At 40.5% G+C, this 9,657-nt stretch overlaps 1 protein-coding gene across 2 annotated transcripts in view; it reads left to right on the top strand.

Moving 5' to 3' along the window:
* Window positions 1-9,451, top strand: part of LOC122549395 (cysteine-rich secretory protein LCCL domain-containing 1-like) — a 56,316-nt gene extending 46,865 nt beyond the window's left edge. For both annotated transcript variants that reach the window (XM_043689147.1, XM_043689146.1), the window contains exons 14-15: window positions 6,021-6,154; window positions 8,119-9,451. In XM_043689147.1, coding sequence (XP_043545082.1) covers window positions 6,021-6,154; window positions 8,119-8,170 — 186 coding nt within the window. In that variant the 3' untranslated portion in view covers window positions 8,171-9,451. The remainder of the gene's footprint in view (window positions 1-6,020; window positions 6,155-8,118) is intronic.
* Window positions 9,452-9,657: the final 206 nt, after the last annotated feature.

The raw sequence follows: 9,657 nt of genomic DNA, 5'->3' as shown, positions 1-9,657 counted from the left end.
GGACTTGTTGGGCCGAAGGGCCTGTTTCCACACTGTAAGTAATCTAATCTAATCTAAAAAAAGCAGAGGTAATGTTTGGGTCTAGTGACCCGTCCGGAAAAGGTTAGCATTTATGCAGAAGATGGGGTTGGGCAGAGGCTGGAAGTAAATGATAGAGCCCAAAGAAAGAGAGAAAAAGGGGAGAACCACAGTTGGACAGACAAAGGACTTGGTAAAGGTCAACCAAGGAGGATGACTAGCTGCTAATGGGTCTATTAGTGGCTGCCAATGGTTTGTGTGTAGTAGCAGCACATGTGATGACAAGGCCTGGTGTGTGGGGATTGGGTAAGGCCATGAGAGAGATAATAAGCCCAAAAATTGTTGAACTTGGTATTGAGTCCAGGAGAAGGTGGGCACTGCAAATGCTGGAGAGTCAGAGTTAAAAAGTGTGGCGCTGGAAAAGCACAGCAGGTTAGGCAGCATCCGAGGAGCAGGAGAGTCAATGTTACGGGCATAAGCCCTTCATCAGGAATCTCCGAAATGTCGATTCTCCTACTCCTCGATATTGAGTCCAGAAGGCTGCAAGGTGCCCAAGCGGAAAATGAGGTGCTGTTCTTTCAGCTGGCGCTGAGCTTCACTGGAGCACTGCAGCAAGCCTGAGATGGAGATGTTAGCCAGGGAACAGGGTGGGGTGCTGATGTGGCAATTTTCATGGGGTCAGGTCAATTTCTTTAAAGAGACATGATCCACAGCACCTCAGGGGTATCATGAACCATGGACTCTACCAGGGAACATTTTTCAAAGATAATTTGGAAAAAGTCCTCTTCCATAATGCCATGCTATGCCCCTCCACCCATGCCTTCTGGTTTCTCATTCCCACCAAGCCAGGCTATGCACTTGTCCCCACCCCTTCACATCCATAGTTTCTCATATTCTGTATGCCAAGCTGTGCCATCTCCACGCCCACTCACTCACTAAATGTTGTATAGACATAATGAATGCTAGGTAATATTGGACAAAAAAACATATGTTTAGAAAGCTATAAAAATACTCATGCATCAGTAAATTGCCACTTTAAAAAACACAAACTTTTTTTGTTGAGGTCAATAAACATCTATCCCTCTAAAATACCAACAGCTGAAATTGCAAGCACTTGAAACCTCTTAACATTGTGTAAACGAAGATTGTGAAATTGACAGCATATTGCCCAGATCCAGACCTGTCAGTCAAGCAGAGGTTGAGGTGTTTCAGCAGGATATCTGATCACCTAAATACCTTGAGGTTCAAAATTCAAACCATAATCTTCAGTTCTCAGTATCACCCATGAGACTTTATACAGACTTACAAAATGATTTTCTCAGAGAAATTGACAAAAATTGTGGCTGACGTTTTAAATAGCTGCATGTGTAAGATTTGAATATTTGCTTGAAAAGGTAACGGCATTTTCGGAATAATTGCATGTGGGGAAGTGTTATACCTAAATGTTTGTTTTCAGGTTGTTCAATTTATCCCACACTAGAAATAGAATATTTTAGAAGTGTGTGAACTCTCCCCCGAAAAGCTACAGTAAGCTTTATAATAGTAAAAATTTCAAACATAATTCTGTATACAACGAAAAGTTTATGTTGGATATATTGTGTTGTGTATCTGGAGAGATGGTGGGGCAGTGATAATGTCACTGGACGAGTAATCCAGAACCTCAGGCAAATGTTTTGGGGATATTGGTTTGAATCCCACCATGACAGATGGTGAAACTTGAATTTAATAAAAGAAATCTGTAATTTTAAAAAAAAATCACTTGGTTCACTATGCTCTTTAGGGGAGGAAATCTGCTGTTTACACGTGACTTCAAACACACAATGGCTCAGTGGTTAGCACTGCTTCCTCACAGCACCAAGAACCTGGGTTCAGTCACAGCCTTGGGTTGACTGGCTGTGTGGAGTTTGCACATTTTCCTGCATGGGTTTCCTTCGGGTGCTGCAGTTTCCTCCCTCAGTCCAAAGATTTATAGGCTGGGTGGATTTGCCAAAGGAAATGCAGGGTTACAGGGATGGGTTGGGTGGGGGGGTCATTGGTCAAGATGGGATACACTTCGGTGAGTTGGTATGGACTCAATGGGCCGAATGCCTGCTTCCACAGTGGTGGAAGTGATTCTCTCATCTGATCCATAACTGCCCTGTGAGCAATTATGGATGGGCAATAAATTCTGGCTCAGCTGGTGATGCCCACATCCCAAAAACAAATATGTAATTACTTCAAAGTTAAAAATCGCCCAACACCAGGTTCTAATCAAACAGATTTATTTGAAAGCACTAGCTTTCGGAGCGCTGCTCCTTTATTGGATGGTTGTTTAGCAGGGACCATAAGACACAGAATTTACAGCAAAAGGTGTCATGCAGTTGAAATATATTAAATACTCTTAGATTAAGTATTTCATCTTTTAGAATGTTTAATATATGACACTGTAACCTTTCACTGTAAATTCTGTGTCTTGAACTTCACAACCACCTGATGAAGAAGCAGTGCTTTGAAAGCTCGTGCTTTCAAGTAAACGTGCTGGACTATAACCTGGTGTGGTGTGATGTTTAACTTTGTCCACCCCAGTCCAACTCCGGTTCCTCCACATCGTCAGTGCTTCAGTAATCTCTGTAGTGAAGGTCATTTGCTTCTTCCACACCCATTTTTAACAAAAGAAAAATCCCAGTGTGCCTTTTCTTGAATCACCACTTTTTTAGCCTTCTGAATTTTGCAATGTAGAATTCAAATGAGAATGATGAATTGAACACTGACGATCTAGATTATATGACCTATGAGGCACTAAACAATATAAATTACTTCACAGCACAGTGCTAACAAAAGGCTAAGTATACTAGTTTGAATAGCTTTCATTGGCATACAGAATGCATCGAAAGGCGTGTAGACTAGGAATGACAATATATCAAAGGAACGTAACTGGCTGGAATGCAAGACTGTTTCTGTCCAAACTCTCATGTGATTTTTGTCAGAAATGCGCCAAGCATTAAGGCAACACAGTAGCGGAAAGTTTGAAGAAATTCCCGGTCTATCTTTTTGCATCTGAGTTAATGAAAGGCTCAAATTTCATTCAAAAAGCATGGATCAGGAGCTTGAGTTTGAATGCTTGACTTCTTTGATAATTCCTGTTTCCCAATCCTGCTCTGGTCTGCGTCACTGATGTAACATTATTGTCAAATGCAAGTGGTCTGTTTGGGCTGGAGGTGCATTTGCTGTCCAGTAAGTGCCACTGAACTCCCCAAGAGGTGAGACATGAATGTTGAAATCAATTGTCAAAGTTAAACTGCAACCATGTAAATGATAACCATGATAGAGGCACTCTTCTTTGTAGATTAGTGGAGGACATCAGAGGACTAACAGCCCAAATAGCTAATGCAAAGGTAACTTTGTTGCTAATAACTTCTCCTTTAGAAATCTCATCACTCAATCGTTTCCCATACTCTACCTGAAAGCTGTGCACCAACATGCACTACACACTGTGGTCATTAGCAGGGGATTGAGCTTAAAAGCCATGAGGTTATGCTGCAGCTCTGTAGAGCCCTAGTTAGACCACACTTGGAATATTGTGTTCAGTCCTGGTCACCTCATTATAGGAAGGATGTGGAAGCTTTGGAGAGGGTGCAGAGGAGATTTACCAGGATGCTGCCTGGACTGGAGGACATGTCTTATGAAGAAAGGTTGAGGGTGCTAGGACTTTTCTCATTGAAGCAAAGAAGGATGAGAGATGACTCGATAGAGGTGTACAAGATGATGAGAGAGGCATAGATAGAGTGGATAGCCAGAGACGTTTTCCCAAGGTGGAAATGTCTATCACGAGGGGGCATAATTTTAAGGTGATTGGAGGAAGGTTTAGGGGCAATGTCAGAGGTAGGTTATTTGCACAGTGAATGGTGGGTGTGTGGAATGCACTACCAGCAGTGGTAGTTGAGTCAGATGAGGGACGTTAAAGAGATTCTTGGATAGGTACATGGATGATAGTAAAATGAAGAGTATGTAGGTTAGTTTGATCTTGGAGTAGGATGAAAGGTTGGCACAACATCAAGGGCCAAAGGGCCTGTACTGTGCTGTGTTCTATGTTCACTGTCCAGGTTTAGTGAGCTGCAATTTCAAAATCTGTCCTCTCTCCCTCTCCATAGCCTTGGGTTGAGGGGTAAAGCATTTAAACTGAGATGAGGAGGAATTTCCTTACTCAGGGGTATTGAATTTTTGGCATTCTCTATTCCAGAGGGCTATGGAAACTCCGTGATTGAGCCTGTCAAGAGAGAAATGAATATTTCTGCAGACTAATGACATTAAGGGATAAGAAAAGTGTGTGGGACAGTGGCATTGGGAAGATGATCAGCCATAAGCTAGAATGGTCACAGTGAATGGTGGGTGTGTGGGATGCACTACCAGCAGTGGTAGTTGAGTCAGATGAGGGACGTTAAAGAGATTCTTGGATAGGTACATGGATGATAGTAAAATGAAGAGTATGTAGGTTAGTTTGATCTTGGAGTAGGATGAAAGGTTGGCACAACATCAAGGGCCAAAGGGCCTGTACTGTGCTGTGTTCTATGTTCACTGTCCAGGTTTAGTGAGCTGCAATTTCAAAATCTGTCCTCTCTCCCTCTCCATAGCCTTGGGTTGAGGGGTAAAGCATTTAAACTGAGATGAGGAGGAATTTCCTTACTCAGGGGTATTGAATTTTTGGCATTCTCTATTCCAGAGGGCTATGGAAACTCCGTGATTGAGCCTGTCAAGAGAGAAATGAATATTTCTGCAGACTAATGACATTAAGGGATAAGAAAAGTGTGTGGGACAGTGGCATTGGGAAGATGATCAGCCATAAGCTAGAATGGTGGGGTGGGCTCAATACACTCAATGTCTTTCTGCTATTTCTAAATTCCAATGTTATTATCTTTCAGTATCAAGAATCAAAGGAAAACATGACAAATAATGTGCATACACACATGCATACACACACGCATGCACACACATACACACACATGCACACCCACACACATTCACACACAATATATGCAAAAACAACACAGGGATTAAATCTCAGAACAAAGAAGGATGAAGTCAGACAGGCAGGTGCAGGCAGTTTCCATTTGAAATATTTGATGTTCTTGAGTTGCGAGAGTGAAATCTGTTTCCCAACAGTTTAAGTGTTGTCTGGTATCCAATGGAGAAATGACGGTTGTTTGTTACTTTAATTTCTCAGTGAATGGTAGCTCATCGATGTTGGTTTTTCATTGGGGATTGACATTTGAGGGGGGGGGGGGGGCACATAGGGTAGAGAGTCTAACCTCTAGTTCTTGCTTACAAATCCATGTTTCTTTGTCTGTACTCTGCTGCCCCAAATCAGCTGTTGTTAAAGTTCCATTTATACACTTCTGAGTCCACTTTTGATCTGCAGACAACCTTCCTGTCAATACGTCATTTTCAGTAAGGTATGAATCAGCTGAGAGGTATAGATCAAAGTTTCTCTGCCCTTTTTGTGATGATGTTAATTCCTGCTCAGAATGATTCTTCGTTTACCGTTGTCTTTGTGAACTTGGCTCAGGTGATCACAGCAGCCATCATGGATCAGGAGTTTTCATTTCTGATGTTTTTAACCTGAGTAGGTCATAGGCATTAGAATCAGAGGATAGGTGTTGAATATCAATACAAACTAACATGAGGATAGCACAATAATCTCCATTCTGTGATACATCTAAATTATCTGACTTCCTGTTATTAATATGGTCAGTGCCTTTATCTTTCTAAGGGTTATTGTCTTAACATTCTCACTGCTGGTCTGAAAATCCACCGTACAAACTCTCTTGATACTGACTTTGCTCCATGAGGTTAAGATATGGAATTAATGTAGTCATTGCACTTCCAAGTATATTGTTTTGACTGTCTAACAACATTTTAAAACCAAAGTGATTTATATTTATTGATTGGCTATGACTGAGGGCTGAAGCCACATGGCCAAGTCTGTTTCATATATTTATCATTTTAAAAATTTTATTCCCCTCCAGAGATCCAGTATTTGCAGAGCAGCCGTACATGCTGGGGTCATTCATAATCATGAAGGAGGTTATGTTGACGTGATGCCAGTGGACAAAAAAAAGCATTATGTTGGCTCATACCAGAATGGAATATTCTCTGAAAGGTTGGAGCAATAATCTAAAGCAGCAGACTTAATCAGATGCCAAACTTAATTTTTGAACAGCAGAACTTATTCAACTTATTGGTTAAAGAGAAAGCCATAAACAGGCTGAGACAGTCTGTCCTATCCCAATGTTGTGCAAAGTAATTTAATGATTTCAGTGAAGACAATGGTATGTAGAACTGCCTGGCTCCTGTAAGCTGATAAAACATAGCCCTCTAAAAGCTGCTTACTAATGCAACATCACAACATTTTTTTTTCATAGCTGGCTTACAAAATGTCTGAACTTCAGAGACAAATAATAAATACCATGGGATGAATTTGGGAATTCATTAAATGATTGAGTTTCCAGATATTGTCTGTGGAATTACCCTGAATATTATTGTTTCATTGATCAGAATTAAAAAGGGGGCGGCTCAGTGGTTAGCACTGCTGCCTCACAGCACCAGGGTCCCAGGTTCGATTCCAGCCTCGGGTGACTGTTGGTGTGGAGCTTGCACATTCTCCCTGTGTCTGCGTGGGTTTCCTCCGGGTGCTCCGGTTTCCTCCAACAGTCCAAAGATGTGCAGGTCAGGTGAATTGGCCATGCTAAATTGCCCTGTTCCCTGGATGCTGCCTGACCTGCTGTGCTGTTCCAGCAATAAAGTTTCAACTGAGGATTTTAAGGCCTATTTTATGTAAATGTACTCTGCATATGGATCAAGGATCTTAAAAATAGATTTCTACAAATGTTATGAAAGTATGTTCACTCTGATGCAGTGATAAATTCCATGAGTAGGAATAAAAACCAGTTTGAAAATCTACAACAGCATATTCTAAATTTAATAACTGCATTGCTATTTTTCATGCAAGTGATGTCAGTAAGGATAAATATTACCACGGTGCACACTATGATCATCATCCATGCAGTTTGGGATATTGATGGAATACTCCACTCAGTATGCACGTTGTAGTGCTTATTTTTCTGGGGCCCAGGAGAACACACAAATCTCTCCCAAAATACACTTACTCTCTTCAGGTAAAAGTCCTTTCAGTTTTTGTTTTGAGCAGCCCTTTATTGAGGAGATTCATTCTGAAATTACTCCTATAGAGCTTATAAATATCTATTCAAGTCCAACTATAATATGCAGAGCTCCCTCTATACTTCCTGCTGACTTGAGAAAGCAACCAACATAATCAAAGACGTTTCCCACCCGGTTATGCTCTCTTTCACTCTCCTCCATTGGGCAGAAGATATAAAAGTTTGTACACACATACAAATAATTTCATGAACAGCCTCTTCCCCATTGTTATTAGACTTCTGAATGGACCTCTCAAGTTTTAAGTTTAATGTTGATCTCACTCGCTGTACACCTTCTCTGTAGCCATAACATTGTGTTCCTCGCTCTATTCTATTTACCCTACTGCACTTTGTATGGTATGATCTGCCTGTATTGCAAGCAAAGCAAAACATTTCACTGGAAAAGCTCAGCAGGTCTGGCAGCATCTGTGAGAGAAATCAGAGTTAACATTTCAAGTTCAGTGACCCTTCCACAGATGCTGCCAGACCTGCTGAGCTTCTCCAGCAATTTGTTTCTTCTTCTGATTTACAGCATCTGCAGTTCTTTCTGTTTTTATTTGAAACTTTTCATTGATATGTGTGACCGTAATAAATCAAATCAAATCAGACTATACTGGTGAAGCCCAACTTCACACTTTGTTTAAGATCAATATCAGTGGTTCAGTCATAGCATACCATCATTTTTGTGACTATCCTGTTTACAGTATACCTGACATACAATGTTTTAGGAAGTTGCTTTTACTGAAATTCTTTTGTAGATTAATTACAAAAATGGGGATATTTTTCTCAAGTTTTGAACTTTCCTAAAGGTAGAAAGTAACGTATGCAAGGAATATTATTTATTTAGGGGCAACTATTAAAAGAGAATATGTATTATGTTTAACAAATGTCTCCTCTTCTCTTTTAGCCTTAAGAATCCACCTGGAGCCAAAGCATTCAGAATATTTGCAGTCATCTGATTCCATGAGAAAATAATGCAGGAAAGTCCGTTCAGTACTTGGAAGAAGCAAAGTGTTTCAACTATTCGTTATGCTTTTTGCTGAGTTGTCATATTGGCAGAAACAGTTTAGTCCATTGTAAATCAAACATTTCTGTGCCATAAATTGAAAAAAAATATTGCTGAATATCAGAAACACACGTTAAAGGTACTTAAGGTCATATAAAACTCCCCTTTTTTAGTTATACTTAATAAATTCACATTTCTGTAATTACTGTTTTGTTACAGAATGCTGCTAACTCAATGGTGCAACCAAAAATATACACACACAATTCAACTGAAAGCTAAGATTAGATAGGATTAACTGAAAGCTTTGTGAACCTGGCATTTATTCCTGCAGGCCAGGATGTAAGCCAACTATAATAATGTATTATCAGTAGAAATGGAAAGTTTGTGCAGACTGTGAGGGAGAAATTGGAACTCACCACGCCCATTTCTTCAATGAAGAAAGAACATTGGGACACCAGCTCAATCTCTTGTACCCAATCTTCCCCAGATAAGCAGCAGCTGCCAACCAGGAAGCTGGAAACTTCCAAGTGGCCAGAATCTCCAGCTGAAATGGGTGTTAGGTGCTTTGAAAATACAACTGAATATCTTAATGCTGTCTCTGACAGCCCGTATCAATTTTGTCATGAATGACCTGACCCTTGCATGATCTGCCCAGTTGAGCTGGGTCTTCAGAAACCTGACTGATGGCCCTTAAAGGGACCATTGGAGGCCACCACCACCAAAGTAAAAAGGTAAGTGTCCCTTTTAATATTAGCAGAACCAGTTGCAATGTGAGTACTCCTCCTGTTTTGGCAATCATACTGGGGTGTGTTCCCACCACTTTCCCTCTGGTTTGGCTCCCTTTCTCTCTCCACCCACCTGCAGGCTGGTTTGTACTGTTACCTGTGAGCTGAATTAGACAATCAACTGGATTCTGCAGCTGATGAGGCTCAAGGCCAAATTTCCAGGCATTACTTTTGGGTGCGTGTTCATTTTGTGGCACTCATTTCATGTCAGTTACCAGCATGACTCCTATTTCTTGGCCAATTTGGCAAAGTCCTTCATACCAGCCCATTTAAAGTCATTAGATAACATTCCTGGCCATATTAGCGCAATGTATGTCCGGGTGGGCCATATAATCTGGATTGTAAAGCACTACTTTGGAAAATAAGCTAGCACATTTACATTCCATGTTCTGTTATTTGAAACATGGTAGAAAGGTGATATTTGTTACTATTAAAAACACTTGCTTACAGACCACAGTGCTGTGGAATATTATTTATGTTCTTTTGTTATCATTGTTAAGTTGTGTTTTGTATTCATAACTTTTAACCATTTTATGGATTCTGTCTTTCAAACAATACCGTCTGCCAAAACATATCTTTACTACCTCAGATGCTGTATTTGTTTGTAGTATGTGCTTACACAGACATTTTTACAATTTCCACTTAATTCATTTAA

The sequence above is a fragment of the Chiloscyllium plagiosum genome, chromosome 4 (assembly GCF_004010195.1).
Source record: "Chiloscyllium plagiosum isolate BGI_BamShark_2017 chromosome 4, ASM401019v2, whole genome shotgun sequence".
NCBI lineage: Eukaryota > Metazoa > Chordata > Chondrichthyes > Orectolobiformes > Hemiscylliidae > Chiloscyllium > Chiloscyllium plagiosum.
The sequence above is the reverse complement of the archived record's forward strand: the minus strand, read 5'-3'. Positions and strand labels throughout refer to the sequence as shown.